The sequence below is a fragment of the Hyperolius riggenbachi genome, chromosome 6, assembly GCF_040937935.1.
Source record: "Hyperolius riggenbachi isolate aHypRig1 chromosome 6, aHypRig1.pri, whole genome shotgun sequence".
NCBI lineage: Eukaryota > Metazoa > Chordata > Amphibia > Anura > Hyperoliidae > Hyperolius > Hyperolius riggenbachi.
Window position 1 is genome coordinate 116,488,534 of NC_090651.1, and position 25,366 is coordinate 116,513,899.

Sequence of the window (25,366 nt, forward strand, 5' to 3'; positions counted from 1 at the left end):
AAAGCTGGATACTCCTAGAGAAAACTTTAGCAGGTAGAGACTTAGCTAAAGCCCAATGGGTACCAAGTAATAAAAGAGGCTTATTCGATCTTTGCCCTATATGGGTTACACATTCATTGAAAATGATAGATATAACAAATAAGAAAACAAAATGGTTTACACCAATATCCCTCATGTCCCCGCTAGAAGGTTACCCCTTGTTCCCACCGGGCTTAGAAAAGGGCTTCTTTGGGCTATGGAAAAGGGAAAGTTTAGTGGTACTAGGTCAACTATGGCAAGGGAGCAAGCTTTTAACAATACAGGAGCTTAGGACAATACATGGTAGCTACCCCATGGACTTCTGGAGGCTGAGGCAAATTAACACCTGGTGTCAATCAAATAATCTCAAATGTAATGATAACCTACAAGCAGGGAAATGGGTGGCGCTCTTTATTAAAAAATCTAAAATAGAACATGCAGTATCTGCCCTGTATAAACTGATAAGGGAGGAAGAGGACTCAGCACCCTTATTATATCTAAGAGCGTGGGAGAGAGAAATAGGGGAGTTATTGGAGGACCACCAAAAAACCACTATAGTTAGCAACGCACACGTATCATCCATAAGCACCAGAATCCAGGAAAATAACTTCAAAATTCTGTCTAGGTGGTATAAAACCCCAGATAGATTAGCCCTTATATATAAATCTACAGACGATAAATGCTGGAGAGGATGTGGAGAGAGGGGAACGCTATTACACTTACTTTGGTCATGTCCCAAGATAAGAAGCTATTGGAGGACAATCTTAGACATAAGTAGGAGGGTGTCTACCCAGAAGGTAGAGGAGAATCCTTGGCATGCTCTTATGCACCTAAACTCGAATAGAGGCTACAAAAGATCATTACTACCCCGTCTCCTTAACGCAGCTAAATCTTTCATCCCATTAAAATGGAAATCAGAAACGAGCCCTTCTGTCAAGGAATGGGTCAAAAAGGTGAACGAGGCCCAAGAAATTGAGGAAACAGTAATGACAAGTAGAGACAAATATGACAAACATTATGCGACTTGGGCGCTTTGGTTGGACTTTAAAGAGTCACAAGAATATGGCGACATAATGACGGATAGGACCTGACTCTACCATTTCCTTTTAAACAATTTCTAGATATAAGCTAAATGACAGATGATGTCGACTTAGGTATAGTAACTATGTTGTTCGGGTTTTGTTATCTTATTTTATTGAAGAAGAAATATTACAAGTATCTCTTACCTTGATGATTTCCATAAGGAGCTAACCATAAGTTATTAGAACTGTTGTTAGTTACGCTGCCTATGGGTAAGCCGTTGTAGTTTTCAGGGATCTTCTTGGTCAAAACAAAACATGTTTTCTACCATAAATTAAGATATACCTCTACTGTATGATAACGGAAAAGATCCTACAAATAGTATAAATTGTGAAAATGTTTAAGTGATAACATGTCATTTTGGTGAGATAATTCTGTATCAAGCTTTTGATGTTCTATAAGCAAACCCTTAATATTTCACATGTAATGTAAACGCTCTACTCTTTATCATCTTCAATAAAATTTGATTATGTTAAAAAAAGATAAGGGAACCCAGCTTTGGTGCAAATGCACCTGTAGAGAGGAATTCCAACCGGCAGATGGAGCTGTGGAGTGCAGAGGAATAAACCCTCTGCACAACCACAGATGCCAGATAGAAATTGTACGAAGTGAAGCGATACAGGGCAAGATAGCCTCTCTCTCTTGAGAGAGTGAGCACAGAGACAGAATGTATGTATGTCCACCAATCTAGTCGCCACCCAGCGACGGTTGACATACAACAGTGAAGACTAAAGTAAGAAAGCAATCGCAAGAATAGCGATTGCTAGCAGAGACACAAGACGGAGCAAAGACAGAACATAGAATGAATAAAGACAGAACCAATTAGCAAACTGCAATCCAATACGAAGGAACTGACAGGACTAGCTAAACGAGGTCACCACACGTTAATCGCAATAGCGACAAAGCGCGTTCAAGCCACGGTCGCCGCACGTTAAGCACAACAGCAACAAAGTGTACCAACACTAACTAACTATTGAACACAGAAAAAAAAGACAAACAGATGGCAAGAACGCTTTGCTAATCGGTTGCCTAACACCAGACAACAACAAGTGTTCACACCAGACAAAAGCTCAGGCCCACACTCCAGGAACATAGATCAGAAGGATCCACTGCCTCTACCGCTAATGCGAATGCGATCCAAACAGACAGACAGATGGAGCAACCAGTAGCAACCGCTGCTCTGGCTTACACTCCAAGACAGAGTACAGAAGGATCCACCGCCTCTACCGCTAGAGCGAATGCGATCCAAACAGACAGACCGATTCACTATCAGCCGCTGTTGGAGAAAGTGCAATCGCAACAGATAAGACAAGACAGAACCAGGCCATACAAATAAATAACAATCTGACTGCACTAGAAGGAATGCTAGTGCACTCCCAAGGATAACTACTCTAAAACAATATTAGCAAACAATCAACAGAGGGGCTGAAACTCAAGGTAAGTCCAGCAGAATCAAACCTTTATGACCAGCAGGGAATTCTGGGAGGAAATGGCATTTATACTGCAAGCCTTCAAAAGAGGCAGAGCTATCAATAACCAGATGAGTGAATGCAAATCCCTCACCAGAACAGAAAGTCTGAAACTTGCAGAGTGAAAACAGGTCTCCTTTCCAGGGACCTGCAGCATGCAGACCTGAAAAATGGTCAAAAAGCTGCCTGCCTGTGCAGACAGCAGAGCAGATCATTACATGCTGCTTGCTTTTTTGGCAGTTGGAAACAGCTGTAAACTGGTATTTCCCACAATGCAATAAGGTTCACAGACAGGAAACTGCCAGGACCATGGTCCTCACAGTTTCCTGTGGGAGGAGTTTCGCCACAATATCAGCCATACAGAGCCCCCTGATTATCCGTTTGAGAAAAGGAATACATTTCTCATGTAAAAGGGGGTATCAGCTACTGATTGGGATGAAGTTCAAGTCTTGGTTACGGTTTCTCTTTAATCCACCTGAAAAAAAAAATAGTAGATAGTTACATATGGAGAAGAACAGCTCTGGATCCTAAAGATGATCCTGATGTTCTCTCTATGTGCCCTTGGTGCATCACTGTCTTCCCCTCTCCCCTCCATCCATTGAGGTTATTCAACAAACTGGTCAAATTCATCTTCGAGAGTCCTTGTGAAGGCTTCAGAAGAACTTGCGTCCCGGAGTACTTCTGAAGACAAGCAGATCAGTACCGCACATGTACAAGTCTTTGAATGTAATTGCCCCTCCGAGTACTTACGAGGACGTGCGCAAGTGTATGCACAGTACAGAGTGGCCCATCTCTGGAAGCACTTGGGGACATGAGTGCTTCCGAGGACTCCTGAAGGCGCAGAATTTCAACAGGGGACAATGGTGGACTGAGGGCACAGAAAGGAACAGGAAAGCTCTATGATATTCTCCATAGGTGAATATCTAACTTTTATGGCTTGGGAAATTTACATGCCTGAGCCATGTGGACCAGAACTGGAAAGGGGGGGGGGGGGACAGGCAAGTAACTGGCCACACGCTATGTATTTTGTAGTAGATCTGGGAAATTGCCACTGGACGCTGCGCTCCATTCTCCTGACATCTTCCTTCACAGCCGCAACTTCTACTGTAAAAGAGGTAGTGTCGGGAAGACCTAACTCTCTCTGCCTGCCGCCCCCTCCACGTACACATGTGGATACTGTTTCACTAGTGAATCTGTGCTTGCTCATCCCTGCTAATCACCAAAAGCATATCATACAACTAGTATTCCTAAAACCAACCAAAGGAAAGAAATGATGGAAATATTCATAAGAATTGTTTCTCTGGTCTCCCATCATGCACCACTTGTTATCTGATAATCTGATCCAATATTGACCTTGTCAGTGCTAACTGTATACTGCTCAATGTGTGTAAAGCCATGCAGCCATCAAAATATGCACCACTGGCCTCCTGATTGCTAAAAGAAGGGCCTTTCCTGATCAATGTTTAATTGATAAAATGATTGACTATCGATTGGAAAGGTCTTTGGTTTTTTTTTTCTCAAAAACATTTTCATTATACTTATTGCTTATAGTGAATCTCTTGTCTGTAAAAAATATTGAACAATGTGTGATCACCATAAACTAAGCAAATGGTTTATGAATATTTTGTATATTTATAACATTTACTTCAACAGACGAAGTAAGACCTGATCTAGTAAGGTGGAGCGTGAGCTTCAAGTTATAAATCTCAATTATAAAACTTCCTTTATGAAAGGCCAGAAGCTTTTGCTGCTTTTTTTCCATAGCTTCTTTAATATACGATAACATCAAACAAACTAAAATGTGCCGACATGTAATGAATGTTGAAAAGAGAGAGATACAATGAGATACGTTATATGGTATCCCATTTGTTTGGTTGTGGATACGATTTAGGATTGTAATACATACCGTATATTAAACGTACAGGTATCCTCAAGTCATACAAGAAAATTTGAATTGACTCAGGGGACACAATCTACCTGCTGATACTCATCCTGGTATTTATCTTCTTTACTTGGCTGTCCTGCTAACTAAATCCCCATAGTTTCTAATATCCATGTCTTTGGAATAGCAATGAACATGTGCATGTAAAAATGCAGGTCAGTGTGTTCCATAGTTCCAGTATAATTTCCTCTCACATCATTGGCAGTCCTGAGGATCTGCATGAGGCCCAGTTGTCTTTTTCATGTAGATGTAAAATTGAAACTGAAATTTGAATGATCTTGAGAATAGTGGTCAATTCATTTACACTCTTTACATTGCAAAAATCAACAGCAGGGATAGTCAAGGAGATGAGAATAATTCAGACATGATGCACGAATATGCAATGTTTTATGCTTGAAAATAGACCATCCGAATCCCACCTTGGCTTTATTCAATTTGCATACAAAATGTGCATAGACGTTTGTATAATTCTCCATCATCTCTGAATTATTTGCACCTCATTGACCATCCCTAATTAACAGCAAACAATATTGCTGTTTTTGTGTTGTGTGTGTACTCAAAAAAATATTGCAAAGTGTTCTCTACAGTCCAGAAAACAACAGTGAACTGATTTTCCACTTTTAAGGATAAGAGTACTAAGGTCCTGTTTCCCACTAAACACGTTTTTTCAAGTTTTCAAATAAGTATCCACTTTATGATTCACAATGTTTTTTTCTCATAGAAGGGTCATGTTGTCATACTCCTCTCTATTTTAATTCAGTACATGAATGTCCCACATTCTGCATTTTAGGGCATTTGTGATACCTCCTCATTCAGTGTAGTGTTGAATGGGATCTGGAAATGCACTACAAAATGCATTGCTATAGCACACAAAAATACATTTTTGTCTTCCTGTGCATTTATAATTTTGTATTGGAAATGTTACCTCAGGCAGGTCCGTACACCTCCATTCTTTCCCTTTCAGAGCACATGAGATAATCACTTTGTTCTCCTGCTGATTGTGTGCCAGTTTGTCAGGTATAGCAGCCTACTGTAATTGTGCATACACTTGTGCTATTAGTGTCGTCCATCAGGATCGAGCTCAGCTCTGTGGCAGCACTGTAGGGAACAAGCAGTGTACAGACATGTACTGTTGTTATGGGAAGGAGGGACAACAGCCCCATCACACAATTAAAGGTGGATTTTGTAATGAAGGGAAAATGTGCTTGGGAGTTGATGCTACTTAAAGGATACCCGAGGTGACATGCGACACGATGAGATAGACATGTGTATGTACAGTGCCTAGCACACTAATAACTATGCTGTGTTCCTTTTTTTCTTTCTCTGCCTGAAAAAGTTACATATCCGGTATGTAAGTGGCTGACTCAGTCCTGACTCAGACAGGAAGTGACTACAGTGTGACCCTCACTGATAAGAAATTCCAACTATAAAACTCTTTACTTCCTAGCAGAAAATGGCATCTGAGGGCCGGAAAGAGATAAAAAGGGTCAATAGTTCATGCATTTTAGCTCTGGCATACTTCAATGAATGTGTCATTGATCAAAAACAATAAAACAGTTAAAACGTAAAAAGTGGATTTAAAGTGAATGGGAACCCGCATTTAAAATAAATGAAGCAAATGCTTACCTAAGGAGAGAGAAGGCTCTGGGTTGTATAGAGCCTTCCGTGTCCTCTCTCAGTGCTCTCTATGCTGTTCTGGCTCCCCTCCGTTTCAATCCCCCTCCGAAAGGGTATTTGGAAGTGTTGGGGGGCCATGTCCTCCCGAAGACGTGCGGCTCCATACTGCACAGGCGTGAGCGTGCAAGAGAGCGTGCTTGCGCAGGCGCAGTACAGGGCCGCCCTTCTTCAGGAGCACTCAGGCTCCCTGAAGACTTCTGAAGCCTCCTTCGGCCGGGTAAAGCTGTATTTGACTGATTTAGTCAAATACTGCTACCGGGCGAGCCAGCACTGGAACGAGGGGACCAGGAGAGGAGCGGGAAGGCTCTATAGGACCCAGAGCCTTCCCTCTCCTTGGGTAAGTATCTGTCTCATTTTTTTTAAATGCGGTTCCCATTCACTTTAAACATAAAATAAAACTGTGAAATATCTTAAAAAGTAATTTTTAGGAGAAGGAAGATAGATACAATCGTTTATTTCATTAGTTTATTTTCGCTTCGGGCGTCCTTTAAAGATGCAGAGTAACGCAAGGCCAACATTTGATAATAAACAGGAGCACTTCTGCACCTTCACTGTTTTAATAACTGTGTGTGCATTCTAAATACAGGTACAGTACAGTATATACCGTAGTTTTATTTTTTTTATTTTTTGAGACCTTGCCTGTTCTGAGTAAACACGACCATAAGGGTTTTGATCAATTTAGTAAAAAAAAAAAAAGTTGACATTTATTTAGTTTTGAAAAATTCAGGGGTTAGACAAGGGTAACACTCCTGGGCCGCTAACGCAGCACAACCGATTGAGCAAGTAGCCCCTACTAATCTTGCAGCATTTCCAACCAATACTTGTGACCAATTCCAGCTTGAAATTGGTTGCATCATCAATCGGGCATGCACTTGGCAGCACCGATTTTCATCCGATTCACTTTATAATAATCAAATTATTGTTGATCGCTGCCGAATCACCTGATATATGGCCACCTTTAGGAGAATGAGTGATTTGAATAAGGGCCCTGGAGTCACTCGGTTTTAATTTTTCATGCTTATAAATTGGCTATTATTTCACTTAATTGACTTGTTCTGTCTTGCACAGCCACACATGCACTCCATATGGTTGTGTCACTCACACCATTATTGTTTTCTTTTTTATCATGGCTGCCTGATATGTTCCTTTATCATAGTTCTTTTCACCTGGTCACAGTAATAATGAAAACCAGAGATTTTATGACTTAATCTAGAACTCCTCTTTTATAACAAATCCAACAGTTTTACACAAAACATGTTATATCTAGTTTAGAAAGAGTTTTGAAGCTGCAAAATATAATCTGCTATGTTGTGTTTAAACATGTAGTGATCAATTCATCATCCAATATTTTTATTTTCTAATGTAGATTTCCATTGGAAGGGAAAATAAAGACTAGAGAGATGAAAGTGAACTGGTAAATGAAAAACGTGTCCGTGTTTAGAAAATAATAAATGAATAAGTACTGAGTAAGGTAAAGCCAATTGCCTTCCTTAGTGTATGTGAGATGAAAGCTGGTTCCGTGAAACATTTATACTGTTATTCCCTAGTTATTGGTGATCAAGATATGTAAACAAATTGTCAAGAAAATGTTCCTTTAGGGTACCCATCCACAATGCAATCTTGATTGTACAGTTTTACCAAATCTATGTGGTAGAAGGGTAAACTAGGGCTCGGCTCACAAGGGTGTCCAGTGACGTCTTGCTCAAATGCTTTTCTGCTAGCAAGCAGAAAAGCATTTGGCAGCTTTCAGTGGCACTTCCCAGTGAGCATTGGGATCACAGAATTTCCTCAGATGACAGGAAGAATCGGGAATCGAAACGTGGCACTGGCGCAAACAGTGGTAAACAACAGCACCGCTGCTGTCTATTCATTTGAATGGACAGTGCATAAGCAGTTAGTGCTGCGGCTCTTAATTATAGCTGTACAGACCCCCATGTGAACCAAGCCTAAGGCCCTTTTACACTTAGGGCTCATTCACACCAATGCGCTTCTGTGTGCTTTTTTTCAGCAACATGTATCTGTAACATTGGTGTGCTGAAAAAAAGCGCAGAGAAGTGCACAAAGTGTGAATGTGGCCTTAATCAGTTGGTCTCAGTTATAACTGAAAGAAAACTGATTTTCAAAGTAATGTCCATGTTTCCCTATGGCCTCTTTTACACTATATGCGGTTTAAAGGGACACTATCGATTGACATGTTTTTTTCAATTGAGATAGGAAATGTTTTAAATCCTGTGCATGTACCTGTCGCGCCGGAATCCAACACCTCTCCTCTGGTCCATACCCTTTCTAATCGATCAGGTACTGTAAAGAGTTCCTAACTCTCCTTGAATCCAAAATTTTCTCCACCTCATATTCTGTTTCACCTTGCACCGTCACGGGGGGAGGTGAGGAGGTGGAGGCCTGGGAATTTTTCACTGATTTTAGTAGCGAAATGTGAATCCCCAACTTTCAGAGAATAAGGTAACTTGACCTTGTATGTCAATTTGTTCAATCTTTTAATAATGGGGAATGGTCCAATATATCAAGGACCTAACTTTGGCGTTAATTGTCGCAAGGGGATGTTCTTAGTTGACACCCAGACCAAATCTCCCGGAGAGAATTCCGGTTCTGGTGACCGATGTTTGTCAAAGGAACATTTCTCTTTCCTGATGGCATTTTTTAGGTTCTCTTGAACCTTTTTCCACTGTTCTGACATGTGTGTCATCCAGTCCTCTAGCATTGGTAGCTTAGAGGGTGATCCAGACAGAGGGAAAAATTTTGGATTAATTCCAGTGACCACCTGAAAAGGAGACATGCCAGTCGAGGACTCACTTGATTGTTAAATGCAAATTTTGCAAACGGTATATATGTTGCCCATTCTTCCTGATTACCAGACACATAACAGCGTAAATACTGCTCTAAAGACTGGTTTGTCCTCTCAGTCTGGCCGTTCGTTTCTGGATGAAACTCGGAAGACAATGACAAGATGATGCCCAAACGTGAACAAAACGAACGCCAGAACTGAGAGACAAACTGGACTCCCCTATCAGAGACGATTCTCTCAGGGATTCCATGAAGTCACCACACCCAGCGAGATAGAAGTTCCAGGGTCTTGGTTTCTCCAGGGTGACCCGCTGACTTGTCATCATGGAACTGTTGCAAGACTTTAAACGTCCATGGGGGGGGGGGGACATAAATGCGGTTGGCAGGTTTTCCCAGAGGAGCATCACCTTGAAAAGGAGACAGAACGTCCATTAAATCTTTATCTGGGGCAGGTGTAGTTACAGCTGCAACAATGCATTGTACAGTTACAATAGGTTCGGGAGCCTGAATTTCAGGGGAGCCTGGCTTAAAGTAACGTGACAAGGCATTTCCGCCTTCACGTTTTTGGACCCTGGTTTATATGTAATAGTGAATTTGAATCTGGAGAAAAACAGGGCCCATCGAGCCTGCCTGGGATTCAACCTCTTAGCAGACTCGGATGTACTCCAGATTCTTGTGGTCCGTGTACACCATGACCGGATATGCAGCACCCTCCAGCCATTGTCTCCATTCCTCAAATGCCCACTTTATCCCCAACAACTCCCTGTTCCCGATGTCATAATTCCGCTCCACAGAGGAAAATTTCTTAGATAGGAAGGCGCACTGGTGCAACCTTTCGGGAGTCCCCCCAAACTCGGAAGCGTCAACCTCGATAATAAAGGCCCGGGAAACATCGGGATGCACCAGGATGGGTGCTGAGCAAAAAGCCTCTTTCAGTGTTTTGAAGGCGAGGTGAGCCTGTGTGGACCACTGACTTGGGTCAGCCCCCTTTTTTGTTAGATCAGTTAACGGTGCCACTTTGAGGGAAAATCCCTTGATAAATTTGCAATAGAAATTTGCGAACCCTAAGAATCTCTGTAGGGATTTTAAATTGACGGGTCATGGCCAATTGAGAACTGCCGACACCTTTGCTGGGTCCATTGTTAACCCTGAGTTCGAAACAATGTACCCCAGGAACGGAACTTGCTGGGTTTCAAAAGTGCACTTCTCGAGCTTGGCATACAAATGGTGCTCTCTCAGTTTTTGTATCACTGCCCGGACATGATCCCGATGCTCTGAGAGGGAGTGAGAAAAATTTACGATGTCATCCAAATAGACAATGACAAATTTTCCCAAAAAGTCCCTGAAGACGTCATTGACGAATTCCTGGAAGACTTCAGGAGCATTACAGAACCCAAAGGGCATCTCTAAATACTCATAATGTCCATCATAAGTATTGAATGCAGTCTTCCATTCGTCCCCTTGTCTGATTCGAATGAGATTATAGGCTCCCCTAAGGTCTAGCTTGGTGAACACCTGAGCCTCTGAGACCTGCCCAAATAGATCATCAATTAATGGAAGAGGGTAGCGTTTTTTTATCCTGATTTTATTCAGACCCCTGTAATCAATACAGGGTCTGAGCCCCCCATCTTTCTTCTCTACAAAGAAAAACCCAGCCCCTGCGAATGAACCCCCTTTCCAAGTTCTCCTTGATGTATTCTCTCATAGCTGATCGTTCAGGAGTTGAGAGACTATACAAATGACCACGAGGGGGCATGGTTCCTGGCAATAGGTCGATTGGGCAGTCATATGGGCGGTGTGGGGGAAACTCATCAGCAGCACAAGGTGAAAATACATCAGAAAAGGCCCTGTAACTCTCTGGTATCTGCTGAGGGACTAAATGAGTACTGAGAAGTGGCAGAGTGGCGAGGCAGTTCTTTTGGCAGAACCCAGACCAACTAACCAGTTGTCCCGAATGCCATTCCAAATTTGGGTTGTGTCGTTTCAACCAGGGCAAACCTAGTACTAACGGGGTAGAAGGCATATTTACCAGGAAAATGATTTTTTTTGGAATGTAGAGCCCCAACCTTGAGGTGTAATTCGGGGGTTATGGCCATGGGAGTAGCCAGCTGTAAAGGTGAATCATCAATGGCCGTAATTTGGAGTGGGCTACATAAGGGTAGTGATGGGATGTTTAATCGTTTGGCCAACGATATATCCAAACATTTCCCTGCAGCCCCACTGTCAATGAAAGCTCGCCCTGTTGTCCCCTTATCATGCCAATCGAGACAAAACAGTAACAAATAACGTTGTTCGTTAGGAGGAATTACCTGCCCGCCTAGGTGAACTTCCTCTAATTCATCTAGGCACTGGAGTTTCCCGATTTGTTCTCCGGACAGGTACGAACCATATGGCCGGCACCTCCACAGTAAAGGCACAGACCTTGGGATCATCACCGTGTCTTCTCAGCAGGAGATAGTTTGGAAGACCCCATCTGCATGGGTTCTTCCATAGTCGCAGGAGGACTATCCTGAAAGCCCATGCCTGTGGATCCCCTTGTAACAAGGAGATCACCAAAGCCACCTTCTGTGTTTTGGTTCCCGAGGCTCTAGGCCTCACAAAGAAATACATCAAGCATGAGTTCCTGAAATTACTGAAAGTACTACGATCCCCAGAAAATTTTTCTGGGAGCGGGAGTTTGGTCGCTGACGCCGGCATTATTGGAGGAACTGGTACAGGTACCTCTGGAGGTGCTGGTGGAGCATTATCACCAGGCTCGAGATTCATTGCAGTGGGAACAGTGGCGGCAGTAGCAGCAGCCTGTGCTAGCGGGGTGACCATATCAGCAAGGCCCTTAACCGCTTCTGTCAGCTGATCTATCTGCCACTGTAGATCCTCCATGTGATATATATACATTTTGTGGGTCTGTTATAATGTAACGGTCGGGGGACCGGGACGTACAATGACCCTTCTCTGCTGCCCTGGTAATGCGGAGGCAGTAGTGAGGCAGGAGTCCAGGAGAGAGATTCAAGCGTATGAGACTCCCATCGTGGCACTCAAAAATGCCACAATGAGTATACAGGAGGATAATCAGGATTCACACCACGTCATGCACAGATTATCAATAACAGGATTGCTGGGATAAGGCAAACAGGTAGTCTAAAATTCAAGCCAGGTCATACACAGATTATCAATAACAAGGTTGCTAGGATAAGGCAAACGGGTAGTCTAAAGTTCAAGCCGGGTCATACACAGATTATCAGTAATATGCAGGTGTTTACACAAGAGCAGCAAGGAACAACCTAGAAACGGCGAAATACACGCTATATCAGGCGTGGAGCCACGTCCCAGAAGTATTTATATACACTGTGGCTGCATCACTTCCAGTACACCTGCCGCCTGGTTGCATAGAGCGGACGCGTACTCTGACACGTCTGTCTCATGCGCCCCTTGGAACGCATGCGCCTGCGCAGAGCCGCCGGAGGAGACATCGTGGGACGCAATCCGGAAGCGCCCGGCTCGTCACAGGCTCGTTGACCAGGTAGTATTCTTACAATTATCTATCAGAATCACACACTTTTCCCTTGTATAGTGTTATTATCTATCAGAATCACACACCTTTCCCTTGTATAGTGTTATTATCTATCAGAATCACACACTTTTCCCTTGTATAGTGTTATTATCTATCGGAATCACACACTTTTCCCTTGTATAGCGTTATTATCTATCAGAATCACACACTTTTCCCTTGTATATTGTTATTATCTATCAGAATCACACAGTTTTCCCTTGTATAGTGTTATTATCTATCAGAATGTTTCTCCTCTGTATGTCAGTGTATATAAGCTGTGTTTTTCAGTTTTGGTCAGGAACCAGTCCGACGAAGGCTTTTTATAAGTCGAAAGCTCACTGTTTATCCATCTCTAAGTTAGCCAATAAATGGTATCATCCTGATTCAAAACTTCTTGCTTTTATCTATCAGAATCACACACTTTTCCCCTCTATAGTGTTATTATCTATCAGAATCACACACTTTTCCCTTGTATAGCGTTATTATCTATCAGAATCACACACTTTTCCCTTGTATATTGTTATTATCTATCAGAATCACACACTTTTCCCTTGTATAGTGTTATTTATCTATCAGAATCACACACTTTTCCCTTGTATATTGTTATTATCTATCAGAATCACACACTTTTCCCTTGTATAGTGTTATTATTTATCAGAATCACACACTTTTCCCTTGTATAGTGTTATCTATCAGAATCACACACTTTTCCCTTGTATAGTGTTATTATCTATCAGAATCACACACTTTTCCCTTGTATAGTGTTATCTATCAGAATCACACACTTTTCCCTTGTATAGTGTTATTATCTATCAGAATCACACAGTTTTCCCTTGTATCGTGTTATTATTTATCAGAATCACACACTTTTCCCCTCTATAGTGTTATCTATCAGAATCACACACTTTTCCCCTCTATAGTGTTATTATCTAACAGAATCACACACAATTTTTTCTTGTACAGTATATTGTCATCTTTCAAATAGGTGCCACTCGACCAGGCAGCTATACTTCCCCTGCATTTTCCTTGTCTAAACATTGGGGTTCATGCAATATTTTCTTTACATCCTGGGAGAAAAATGAGTATGATGGTGCCATATGAGGAGGATACAAAGGAACACATATTTTTAAAGACCTGGCATGCATACAGTAGCTATAGGAAATAATTACTGCTTGGGGTTTTGAGGATTCTGTTGTTGTTAGTCAGTCTCACAGCTACAATAAACCTACAATTACAATTATACAATAGTCATTTCTTGATCAGAAGGCAACGAGGAAAATCAGCAGGGGATCAGATACTTCTTCCCCTCACTGTATGTCCTGTCACAGAGTTCTGTAGATAATGCCAACAAACGTACTGCAGCATGTGTATATTTTTATGTTACCTGCTAGTTCCAGAAGTATAAAATGTTTTTAATAACCCTTGTATTTTTTTCTTTAACATCAGTCTTATACAAGCCCAGCTCGGGTGCATTCCCGTTCAAGAGTTCTCACTGACACAGGATATGACAAAGATTTTTAGACAAGGCATCCGAGTGACTAAATGTATGTTTTTTTGTGTGTTTTATTCATAGTTATTAATACAAAAATATGAAAGAGTTCATAACTAACTATGCTACAACTGCAGGTCTATATGAGTTTTTGGCATTACAAGACAAAAAATTTGCTGCATTCCTGAATGCCTTGACCTTGGCTAAATGCTTCCGATGTAAGATATGGGAAAATTCATCACACGTGTCCAAGCAACTTGAAAAGATTGGTAAGTAGAACTAAGACGGGTTTATTATAGAAAGATCTAAAGTATTTGATTGTCTGAGATGTAAAATAGCAGATACACGTAATATGCAATTACTTCATGGGAAGTCAGGAGAGATGGTATATTAATGGTTTCCACCCTTTTGCTTGTTATGATTTATAACAGCTAACAGATTCTACACTTTACTAGGATGGGTTTATCACAAGAGAAATAGGGCCTGCTGCAGAAAACTGTGGTAATATTGCCGTTCACAGACATCGCATGGCAATATTACCCTTACTAACGTCACTGTATACCATGAGTTATGCTATAAACGCAACCCGCTGGTCAAGTACCATGGGTAATAGCGTAACTCGTGGTACATAGTGCCGTTAGTAAGGGTAACATTGCCGTGTGATGTCTGTGCAGGGCATTATTACTGTGGTTTACTGCATCAGGCCCATAGTGAGGCTGCCATTAGTAACATTGTTGGTTTCTGCTTGTAATGCTGATCCTGTGACTATAAAATATTGTAAACTCCTTTCCTAGAACTAGTATGTAGATCAGATATGCTTACTTTCCTTGTCTGCTTTCTTCTTTCTAACTGAGAGACTATGAAAGTATTACAGCTAAAGGAGCAGCATGGACAACCAAGAAAGCAGCATTTTTTGAAGTACAAATGCATTTTTCCACAATGTGGGGAAAAATCCAAAGGTGAGGTCAGAAGACAGACTGAGGACAGGGCAGGATGATAACAAGCAGAGTCAAGATTGCAGGCTTAAGTTATGTCAGGTGGATAGCAAGCTTGGGTGAGGTCACAGGCTAAGCAGGTAGCAGGAAAACTTAGTCAAGGTCACAAGCCAAGGGCTGGACAGCCGCACCACTAGTAAGGTCAAAGTGAAAGCCTAAGGTTAGATCAGAAGAGCGGATCCAGAATAGTCTGACAACTCTGGTCGAGAACAGGTGTAATGATTACAGGTAAGCAATAAGCCACAGAGCACTGACAGCACCACACAAGGTGAAGCACAATCACACAAGCTGACAAAAGTCAGCATTGGGTGTAATCTGGAGGAGGTTTTTAAAGAAAAGCTGCTGGAACTTTGTTGTGCATTTCTGTGCGCCATACATGCATTTCGCCAAATCCAGAGCCTGTGACTCGATGTCATGCTGCACATACAGTACATGTAGACACCTCTAGCCATAAGACTGTGGCCAGGTACATCCAGAGTGGGAGCGTGGACAGTTAGGTGTTACAAAATTCTTTCTTTTTCTCTGTTGGGAGTGTTCACGCCTGTGGTCAGATATATTTTCAGTCAATATAGAAACAGTGTTTTATAAGTGTAGCTGCACTTTTAAAGAGGAACTCCAATCAAGAATTTAACTTTATCCCAATCAGTAGCTGATACCCCCTTTTACATGAGAAATATATTGCTTTTCACAAACAGACCATCAGGGGGCGCTGTATGACTGATATTGTGGTGAAACCCCTCCCACAAGAAGCCCTGAGGACCGCAGTGCACCTGGCAAACTGCCACAATGTAACACTGTTCACAGACAGGAAATAGCTGCTTACAGCTGTCTCTAACAGCCAAAACAGCTAGCAGCAGCTACATAACCTGCCCACAGTAAAAATGTCACCATGTATCAGGTGACATTTTTACATGTCAGAATGTAAATCAGGGAGAGGAAACATTTTACAATGGGAAAACACTGACTTAATCATTTATACATAATTATTGTAAAAATGAAGCACTTTTTTTATTACATTATTTTCACTGGAGTTCCTCTTTAAGTACACCTGCACCTGGCCCTTCTAACCCAATCCATGTAAGCAGCATTAGGCACTTTCTTACTTCCCCACCCCATGGGCCCCAGAGCAGGCTAGCCCCCCCCCCCCCCCTTCAAGTCTCCTATACCACTTCAGATGTATACAGGTCCCTGGGGCCCTTACAGAGTCTTGCATGGGAATGACTCGCCTGTCCAGCCTGTGCGCTCCTCCATACATCCCTGTGCCTCCACATCTTTATCCCTTCTGGTACGTCATCTCAGCGACCCCAACCCCCCCCCCCCCCCCCCCACATGTAATTCACGCAACATGCCACCGGGTCACTGAAAAGATGCGGCCAGCAGGGATGAAGACGGGGAGCATGCAGACTGATGGTGGAGCGAGCTGGCCAGACAGGTGATTTGTTTCGATGCCAAACTCTGCATGGACCCCGGGGACCCACTATACACTTAGGGAGGGGTTGGGAAGAGGGTGCTTCAGTTGGTTCAGGGGCCCTGAGCAATAACCCAGGTCACCTCTATGGAAACGCTGGCCCTGGTATCATACCATATTTAGATAGCATTCCGTGAAATGAATTGCCACCCAGCTATTATTTTATTTATCCCTTTTAAGTTCCTGGAATAATTGTAAAAAAAAACAGCATCTAGTTAGCTGCTCATATGATTATGCCCAAAACTTCTTTTGTACACCAATGCTAGGACATGTGACTGTAGGAAGAAGCTGCAAGGTGAATCCAGCCGTCTTTGTTCCACTGTAAGTGGATCATCATATTCACATACAGTAGGTTTGTAAAAATGAACATTTTTTACGAAATGAAAAACTAACTATAACAAGTAACTTGTATATATATCTTATCTAAAGTTTAGATTGTTTACACATCAAATTTAGCTGCAGACAGCTTTAATAGAATATGATTATTTCTTCCTGTGATACAATGACAGCAGCCATGTAGTTTGTAAACATTACACAGAGGCAGGCTTATCTGCATCTTGAGCAAAAAAAACCTAATCCCCCCTCCTCCTCCCCTCTGCCTCTGAAATCTCTGGCCAGTAATACCTCCCACTCCTCCTGCCCAGACTGAGCTCCCATGAGCCCTTGCTACTGTCTGAAAGTGCCTTGGCTCTCTGAAAACCTGTGGGCGTGGCTTGTTTAGTTTATAGGGAGAGTATTAAAACAAAAACAAAAAAGTATTTGGCTTGAGGAATGCCCTATAAACAATAGGAAAGAAACACAATTATGCAATGAGTAAAAGTTCATCTTGGATCCACTTTAACCACTTGACGCCCACAGTGTTAACACCCCCTAACGACCAGGCTCTGTTTTGCTTTGCTGGGCCGTGCAGTTTCTTCAGCCTCCTGCACAGCCCAGCTATGGAGCCCAGCGATCGGATTCACCTCTTTTTTTTTTGTCCCTAAGGGGACATGCCGCCGGAGGGGTCCGATCGCTGTGGCAGCAGAGGTTGTTTTTTTTTTCCAGGCTGTTTCACTCTCCCTCTCTCCCGTTCCCTCCTCCCCTCCGTGCGCTCCATTTGAACAGGACGGCGATCCGCCCTGTTCCGCCTCTCATAGGCATCAGCTTGTACAGCGCTTCCGGAGACCGCAGTGCTGTACAGTTGTACAGCAAGGCGGTCTTGAAGTAGTTAAATAACTTTTGATCTAAGTGGTATTGTAAGTGAATGTATTGTGTGACTGATACAGGCTTCTGATTACTCACAGGTGTCAGCTTCTCTAATGCAATGGTGAATGCAGGACTGACTTCTTTCAAAAAAATTGAAGACAAAAACCCCAGAGAGCTAGAGCTGGTATTTAGAATGTGTATTCACCGTATATGTTTGTATTTTAATGTAAACCTATACTGGAAGTTAAATGGAGGCTGCCATGTATTTTGAACATTTTCTCTGACATTTTTATCATGTGCGCAGTGCTATCAAAAGTAAAATTGCTGGCCGTTACAATGCAAAGCCTCTCTGCATTTATTGAACATGAGTGGGTGGAACAACACCTGGTTACTGCGATTGCTCGCCATGTATAGGGAAAAGTGAACACGTGCTTGTTGATAGGTTTCCCTTTCTTGTTCAGCAAGGACTTCTCTATGTATTTCTTGCCGTCTTTAGTCTTGCTTGAAGAGGGTCTGGAGGAGTCCTGTCCTCTTCAAGGTCTTCTACTCAGCTTCCTTCTTGTGTTTGTAAAGCAGGAAGGTGTACAGGGGTGTGGAGTGCTGGCACCGGAGGTGGTGACCATGGTGAGTTGAACCCCATTGCCCCGGCCTGGGTCAACTAACGCTCAAGTGAAACTGAATTTTGCTTCCACCTGCTCATCCTCATCCCAGACTTACCATTTTTGTCATTCATTAGAACCCACTACATATGCACTGATCTTTTATAATATTTTAAATCTTTACCACTTAAACGTCATTCTGCAAAAAGGTTATAAAATCATAAATTATATAACCTTAAAGAGACACTGAAGCGAAAAAAAAATTAATATAATAAATTGGTTGTGTTGTACGAATAATTACTAGAAAATTAGTAACAAAGAAAATATTCTCATATTTTTCTTTTCAGTTACTGTATATATATATATATATTTTTTTTTTTATAACATTGCATCATTCTCTAATATTTGCAGTTTACACACTACTCAGCATTCTAAATGATTTTACAAAGCAGGCTAGTGAACTTTTGAACTGTCCTCTGCAGGAAAAAAAACAATACAGTGAATGACACTTGAGATAACAAGCTGCAGAAGACAGAGCTCTCTGCGACTTGCATAGATAACAACTGGAGTTTCCTAACTCTTTCTGTACTGGAAACAATATTAGACTTATGTCTCTGCTCTTAATGTTTTATTTCTTAGCTGTACTATACATACAAATCATTATATTATTTTTTTTTCTCGCTTCAGTGTCTCTTTAAGGCCCTATTCACACAGGGTTTTTTTTCTGCAGCATTTCAGCTGGCAATCAGCTAAGTACTGTGTACAATCTACCTCTATGAGACTGTATTCACTGCAAACACACCGTATATAACATTGTTGTGCATATAGCATTGCTGGAGCAATCCCAATGCGATTCTCGTTCCCCGAATAGGAATTGCCAAGCGCAAGTGCTGCACAAATCACGCTCATTTTACGATTGTGTTCTGAGTGTGAACCAGACCTAATACCTGGTGTGAAAAGTATTTGGAGTTGTGTTTTTTTTTTTTTTAATGGCATTACTGCAGTTACCTTGAGGAAGCCTGTATAAAACGGATTTAAATGTTAATAGTCCTTGCAAAGAAAATAGTTTTTTTCCTTTATTATTACTTCTTTTTCTTTATGTGGTTTTTCAGATTGTTAATCGACACCCTCCATTTGGGAATCAAATAATAGAATCTGTGTTGCATCTTCCAGAGTACCAGCTTAGCATTGAACAGGTCAGAATTCATGAATGAATAAATTATAAGTACTCATAATTAAATGTACATAAAATGTCTAAAAAAAGGCGGGGGGGGGGGGGGTTCTGAAAAATAGTGCAATAAACTTGCATAATCTATTTCGTCTAATTTTTAAGATACAGGCATGTGATCCCCTGTATGTACAGCATTAACTGTTACTGTGAGAAAACGCGGAAAAGCCGCCGCGGGTGCTCAGAGCAAGGCGGCTGATTCCGCGTCCAACACGGCAGGTTGCGCGTGTGGGCCTGCATCTGCTAGCATGACTGAACGCAGAGAAACCGCCGCATGTCCTGAGAACAAAGCGGCAGATTCCGCGTCCGACGCGGCGGTTTGCACGCATAGGCCTACATCTGGCAGTATGGCTGAACGCGGAGGAACCGCCGCATGCTCTGATAGCGATGCGGCTGGTTCCGCGCTCAGCACAGCGGATGGTTTGCAGCACAGGTCTGGTGTGGCTAGGACTGATAGTCCACACAGGTTCAGAAGGACGCGCGCGCGCTGAGAGGCAGGGCTTTTATGACAGCCAGAAGGGAGTCAGCTGACCAAGCCGGTCAGCTGACAATTCCACCACTTCCCATTGGTCCAGCACTTAGGAGAGGCGCTGGAGAGCGCCTTGCTATATATACTGGGTGCTGGTCATTCTCTGGTTGTCTGCCATTGCGATCACTACGTGGAAGCACTCAGACCTTGTTGTCAGATTCTGTGTTATTCTTTAGACCAGTTCCTGGGTGTTGATGACCAAGGACCTCACACCTCAGATTAGGAATCCTGTATATCATTTGTGTTATTCTCTAGACCAGTTCCAGGGTGTTGATGATCATGGACCTCGCACCCCAGATTAGGAATACTGTATATTATCTGTGTTATTCTTCAGACTAGTTCCAGGGTGTTGATGACTATGGAGCTCACACCCAAGACTAGGAATTAGCTTTACCATTATGTTATATCTTCAGACTAGTTCCAGGGTGTTGATGATCAAGGAGCTCACACCTTTAGACTAGACAATTGTTGATTATTTGTTATGACCTTCTGCTTTTCCTGACCTCTCTTCTGATCTCTGTTTTGGTACTTCGCTATATCTGATACTCCGTTGCCAAACCTTGCTTGCCTTAGGATCTCGTATCAGTCTCTTTCCTCTGTATCTGATCTGTCTGTCTGTTGCCGACCTGGCTTGTCCGACCTCGAGAACTATCTCCTCTGTTTAGAGATAGTTCACAGATCTGTCAGTGACACTCCACCATTGGTGTCACTCACACTCTGGTCCTTCCCACTCTCAGCCTGACTCCTCCCCTTGGGGAGCCTCAGGCCTTTGGAAGGAGCCTGTTCTTTGGGCAGTATCTCTTACTGCCTTGCACCCTCTTTACGGAGGCTCTCCTCAAAGTATTACTGTTGCACCAAACACTCATATTACTCAGGTGTCCAGAGGTTAGAGATATATCTGATTATCGGTGATACTGCAGATCATCAATAATCGGGTATATATCTGTATTCTCGGTGAAACTGCAGATCACCGGTAATCAGATCCTCTCTGTGTTACAACGATCGTTACAGTTACACTGTGCTTATACTCAAAGCAAAAGCTAGAGTGTGACTCCGCCTCTACCGCCCCCCCCCCCCCCTAATTACAGTAGCTCCTGCAGTTGGGAAACATGATCCAACACTATCTTGTGAAGACTAGCTTCACTCTCACATGCTTCTTTTAAAAATACCCAGCAATACCCAACAGGGTTGCAACGGTATGAAAATTCTCGGTATGATAACCGTCTAAAAAATTGCCACGGCATATGGTATTATACAATTTTTTGGACCTAGACCTCCCTCTTACATTAAATAATGTACAACCACACACACACACACACACACACACCAGTATGGCAGACAGATGTGCCCCACTGCTTCAGCATACGTATGCTTACCGGGAGATTTTGGCGCAGGGTAAAGCTGTAAAACAGCTCACCCTGCTCCTGCAAAAGTCCTGACGGCGTTAAATAGTATTCCCCCTCCAAGTCGCCATGGATAGTGGAAAAAGATGTAATTCGGCTTCCAGCTATAGTAATTTGTTCTCTGTCTTTTGACTGCGCCCAAATTACTCACCAAGCGCTGCTATAGCCGTAATTCTTATTATGGCCTATGGCAGCACCTTCTGCGCCCAAATCTCCGGCGCTGTTTTTGCTGAGATCATATAGCTGTCGCTACAGTTGTCCTTTAAGATACACTGTAAATGTGGAACTCCGCTCACACCTCCGTCCACCGACAGTGCAGGAAAGCAGGCTGCCAAGACCTCAGATCCAAGACCGTAGAAAGTGAAGTCCGCACGATGTCGGTAGAATCAATATGGCTTTATTCAATCGTTACACATAACAAGCTAAAAGCCAGCACCACATGCTGACATGTTTCGGGCGTTACACGCCCTTAATCATAGCATAGGCGCACATGAGAAAGGGTGACTCCTATATAGAGTAAGGTTACACCCGATACCACATGCTCAATAGACCCCACCCACAAAGAAAAGTGCATATAAAACAATGGGGGGAGAAAAGGACACACAGAAAGTCCCCACACTGAAATAATCTATTACATAAAAGCATTATAAGAAGCATAAGAATGTAAATGCATGCGATTAAGCACCATATAACATTAGGCAGCATGAGTTAAATCCTCTTCATAAATTTCAAGAGATTCAAGATTTAAACATATATAATCATGTGTAAACAAAAGACAAAGGTGGTCATTTGATCCACTCTAAGTGACTGTGTTGAGGTCCCATCTTGCATTAAGTCCTCCCGGTGAGCGTGTCCCTAATTGGAAGATCCAATAGGCCTCCCTGGTAAGGAGACGTTTGTAAACGTCCCCCCCTCTCACAGGCCTTAGGACACGCTCAATACCCTGGAATGAGAAAGAGGACATGTCACCTGAATGAACTGATCTAAAGTGCTTTGCTACATTGGACACCTCTAGGGTCAGCCAGCCAGCCCCCCTGTAGTGTTCAGCTATACGTTGTTTGAGGTGCCTAGTAGTGCACCCCACATATTGGGTGTGGCATAAGGAACACGAGATAAGATAAATTGTGTACCTCGTGTCACAGTTCATGTATTGTTTGATGGGAAAGGTTTTACCATTGCAAAAAGAAACAATAGAACGGGTGGGTTTGTGGACACTACAATAGTGGCACGTTGAGAAATTGCATCTATATGAGCCAGGGGTGGTCAGCCAACACGGCCGTTGTGTACTGGAAGGGAGAAGGCTAGGTGACAGGATGCTCCCAAGTGTGGGAGCCCTCCTACTGGCAAATCTAACTCCCTGCTTAATGATCTGATTGAGCGTTTCGTCCGCCTGCAGCACAGGAAGAGATTTCCTCACAATCTGCGTGATTTGTTTATATTCCTGGCTATAGGTAGTCACAAAAGTCATGTCTTTGTTGGATCGTGACTGCGTTCGGCGGGAGCCAGGAGTCAATAATTCCTCCCTGGTTCTCATCAAGGCCCGCCTCCTACCCCTCTCTATTATCCACCTGGGGTAGCCACGCTCCCCAAGACGAGAACCCACAGTGCCCAGCTCCACGCCGAGGGCCGAGCCATCAGAACAGTTACGGCGTGCCCGGATCAACTCACCCACGGGAACAGCACGGATGGTATGGGGCGGATGGCAGCTGTTGGCCCTCAGGGTGGAGTTGCCACTACACGGCTTGCGGTACGTGCCTGAAACCACAGAGGCAGAAGAGGGGTCCCCCCTCAGTTTGAGGTCAAGATAGTTGACCTCAGAGGAGGTCCACTGGGAAGTGAACACCAGATTCAGAGAATTCACATTAAGAAACTCCACAAATTGCAGTGCCTCGTCGTGCGTGCCGTCCCAGACGACCAGCAGGTCGTCTATATATCTGGCATACCACACAATGAAACTCGAATAAATATTGGAGTCACTAAACAAGTGGAGCTCCTCCCACCAGCCCATATATAAGTTGGCCAGTGAGGGAGAAAATTTTGCTCCCATTGAAGCTCCACAGCGTTGTACATAAAAATCAGATTCGAAAAGAAAATAATTGTGGGTAAGCAGATATTGGACGGCACGCCCGACGAAGAACTGGAGGTCCGTGGAGAAAGCAGAGTATCTCGCCATATGATAATCTAGTGCGTCCAGAGCGAGAGCATGGGGAATGCAAGAGTATAGTGACTTAACATCAATGGCTATCCAACTGTAGTGGTCATGCCATTGAAAGTGTAGTAGACTACTAAGCACATGCTTAGTGTCTCGTATGTAGCCGGGAAGACGTCGCACTAGGGGTTGTAGGTGTTCATCTACCCAATTGCCCAGGCGCTCCCCCAGAGAGCCAATCCCAGCCACAATTGGCCTGCCCTCTGGGGGAAACCCCTGTTTGTGAATCTTGGGCAGGTGATGAAACACCGGAACAACAGGCGAAGAAACGGCGAGATACTCTGCTAATCGCTTGGAGATTACTCCCAAACTTTCGCCCAAAGACAAGAGCGAAAGCAGCTGTCTGCTATACTCCGCCGTAGGGTCACATCTCAAAGGAGAATAGATGGCCAAATCCCGGAGCTGCCTCAGTGCCTCCATACGATAAACCTCCGTATCCAGGACGACCACTGCTCCTCCCTTATCCGCATTCCTGATAACAATGCGTATATTGTCTTTAAGGGAGGAGAGGGCCTGCTTTTCAGCCGGATAAGGGAGGAGCAGTGGTCGTCCTGGATACGGAGGTTTATCGTATGGAGGCACTGAGGCAGCTCCGGGATTTGGCCACCTATTCTCCTTTGAGATGTGACCCTACGGCGGAGTATAGCAGACAGCTGCTTTCGCTCTTGTCTTTGGGCGAAAGTTTGGGAGTTATCTCCAAGCGATTAGCAGAGTATCTCGCCGTTTCTTCGCCTGTTGTTCCGGTGTTTCATCACCTGCCCAAGATTCACAAACAGGGGTTTCCCCCAGAGGGCAGGCCAATTGTGGCTGGGATTGGCTCTCTGGGGGAGCGCCTGGGCAATTGGGTAGATGAACACCTATAACCCCTAGTGCGACGTCTTCCCGGCTACATACGAGACACTAAGCATGTGCTTAGTAGTCTACTACACTTTCAATGGCATGACCACTACAGTTGGATAGCCATTGATGTTAAGTCACTATACTCTTGCATTCCCCATGCTCTCGCTCTGGACGCACTAGATTATCATATGGCGAGATACTCTGCTTTCTCCACGGACCTCCAGTTCTTCGTCGGGCGTGCCGTCCAATATCTGCTTACCCACAATTATTTTCTTTTCGAATCTGATTTTTATGTACAACGCTGTGGAGCTTCAATGGGAGCAAAATTTTCTCCCTCACTGGCCAACTTATATATGGGCTGGTGGGAGGAGCTCCACTTGTTTAGTGACTCCAATATTTATTCGAGTCACATTGTGTGGTATGGCAGATATATAGACGACCTGCTGGTCGTCTGGGACGGCACGCACGACGAGGCACTGCAATTTGTGGAGTTTCTTAATGTGAATTCTCTGAATCTGGTGTTCACTTCCCAGTGGACCTCCTCTGAGGTCAACTATCTTGACCTCACACTGAGGGGGGACCCCTCTTCTGCCTCTGTGGTTTCAGGCACGTACCGCAAGCCGTGTAGTGGCAACTCCACCCTAAGGGGCCAACAGCTGCCATCCGCCCCATACCATCCGTGCTGTTCCCGTGGGTGAGTTGATCCTGGCACGCCGTAACTGTTCTGATGGCTCGGCCCTCGGCGTGGAGCTGGACACTGTGGGTTCTCGTCTTGGGGAGCGTGGCTACCCCAGGTGGATGATAGAGAGGGGTAGGAGGCGGGCCTTGATGAGAACCAGGGAGGAATTATTGACTCCTTGCTCCCGCCGAACGCAGTCACGAT

At 43.6% G+C, this 25,366-nt stretch overlaps 1 protein-coding gene across 10 annotated transcripts in view; it reads left to right on the top strand.

Moving 5' to 3' along the window:
• Positions 1–25,366, top strand: part of HFM1 (helicase for meiosis 1) — a 266,554-nt gene that overhangs the window by 171,457 nt on the left and 69,731 nt on the right. For all 10 annotated transcript variants that reach the window (XM_068239814.1, XM_068239813.1, XM_068239819.1 and 7 more), the window contains 5 exons: positions 7,553–7,600; positions 13,985–14,082; positions 14,165–14,296; positions 17,774–17,859; positions 19,387–19,470. In XM_068239814.1, coding sequence (XP_068095915.1) covers positions 7,553–7,600; positions 13,985–14,082; positions 14,165–14,296; positions 17,774–17,859; positions 19,387–19,470 — 448 coding nt within the window. The remainder of the gene's footprint in view (positions 1–7,552; positions 7,601–13,984; positions 14,083–14,164; positions 14,297–17,773; positions 17,860–19,386; positions 19,471–25,366) is intronic.